The following is a 1,611-nucleotide window of genomic DNA, read 5'->3' as shown; positions in this document are numbered from 1 at the left end:
AACATCTGCTGTTAATGCATTGCTTGAATCATCATCCGCTGCAATTCGACTTTCTTCTTTGATGAGTCTCTCAATCAATTTGTCAAGAGTTTGCTCTGCTTCTGGAACACTATCCCAGGCAGTTTTTAGAGGATTATATCGAAGGTAAGCTTCCGAGAACTTTTGCCATAATAGTAATGTTATCTACTGCTTGTCCAACATCTATTAATTGTTGAGCCAAATTCTGGACTTTAGCAACGTGTTCAACGACGGAATCTGTTAAATCCATTTTGTATTCGTGAAATCTTTGTGTTAAAATGAGCTTATTAGACGCTGACTTCTGTTCGTGTATCTGGATTAATTTGTCCCACATTTCTTTTGCCGATGTACATGTCAGGAGTGGACGTAAAAACTTAGTTTCTAAGGATGAACCAATTGTGAACATCGCTTTTGCATTATCCTTCTCAAAAAACTTGTATGTTTCTCTTGTAGTATCTTCTGGTCTTATTCTGCTTCCATCGACGACATCTTGAATACCTTTTGACTTGAAAATCTGCGTTATAGAGAACTTCCAAGCAAGAAAATCAGTCCCATCGAACTTCGGCCTGTGCCGAATAGAAATTTCCTCTGACATGGTTTTTCTTCAAAACTCTCGCAATACACAAAAATGGTGTGCTCCAATAGTTCTTCTTACGTATTGCACACGTGCAGATTACTTAATCTTTACTCCGAAAAGTATTACTTATATTACTCTTTACGATCCTGGGCCCATAACCTGATGGAACTCAGATTTGGGAATTATAAATTTGTTTATTATAATTGAATACAATTGATAAAACTCGGAGCTAAACGACACGTCTTCAACGTGTGAAACACAGAACAGAAGTGAAGAGGAAGTATTGGAGTGGGAGCAAAGGAAAAACAACCGGAGTCATGGTGACAGACAAAAGAAATTGAAAATACTGAAAGAAACTCGTTTAGTGTGTATATATACATATATATGTTATTTCGAATACTCTAAGCTTGAAAACTGTTGTTCCAACATTATTAAACATAAATTGTAATTTTAAATAATCTTCAATTATACATAGAAACTATATTTTTACACTGAAAATGTAATAGAATTAGTCTTAGATCTCTGTAAACAATATAATGACTGTAATTTCTACAAATATTAACAGTTATACAATTATATAAAAATACAGTAACATCGATCCAAAATCACGATTGCAAGATTGTATAAAATTCCAAACATTCCGAATATTTTTTACTCCATACACTTTCCATGTGTCAAATTCTATCACATTCTCTCCTGTTTCTATGTTATCCTTCTATTATCTTCTTTCACTGTTACATATGTAGTTAAGTTCTTTTTTATCGATGTGCTTGTAGGGTTTAACAGAAAAGTCCACTATAGTACAAGCAATAGAAAGTGGGAAAATAAAAGGACAATATCCACCTCAGCTTCGCGCTTTTGCCATGACAATCAATTTTTACAGTCCAAAAGCATACAAATACATTCGTTCAACGTTTAAGAGTCGCTTGCCTGCGCCATCCACGATCCGATCGTGGTACAGTACCCCTAGTGGATCACCCGGTTGTACGCAGGAAGCCGTAGAAGTATTGCAAAGG

General features: G+C 35.3%; 1 protein-coding gene across 1 annotated transcript; it reads right to left on the bottom strand.

Moving 5' to 3' along the window:
* Nucleotides 1-133: 133 nt before the first annotated feature.
* On the bottom strand, nt 134-613 carry LOC108760012 (uncharacterized). Its single transcript, XM_018505782.1, has one exon. It carries the CDS (start codon nt 611-613, stop codon nt 134-136), a length of 480 nt encoding a protein of 159 aa, XP_018361284.1.
* Between the last annotated feature and the right edge of the window lie 998 nt (nt 614-1,611).

The sequence above is a fragment of the Trachymyrmex cornetzi genome, unplaced genomic scaffold (assembly GCF_001594075.2).
Source record: "Trachymyrmex cornetzi isolate Tcor2-1 unplaced genomic scaffold, Tcor1.1 scaffold2100, whole genome shotgun sequence".
Lineage (NCBI taxonomy): Eukaryota > Metazoa > Arthropoda > Insecta > Hymenoptera > Formicidae > Trachymyrmex > Trachymyrmex cornetzi.
This window is presented reverse-complemented; position numbering and strand designations above follow the sequence as displayed.

Coding starts and splice junctions, on each gene's coding strand:
- LOC108760012 (XM_018505782.1), bottom strand. CDS start 613: ATGTCAGAGGAAATTTCTATTCGGCACAGGCCGAAGTTCGATGGGACT.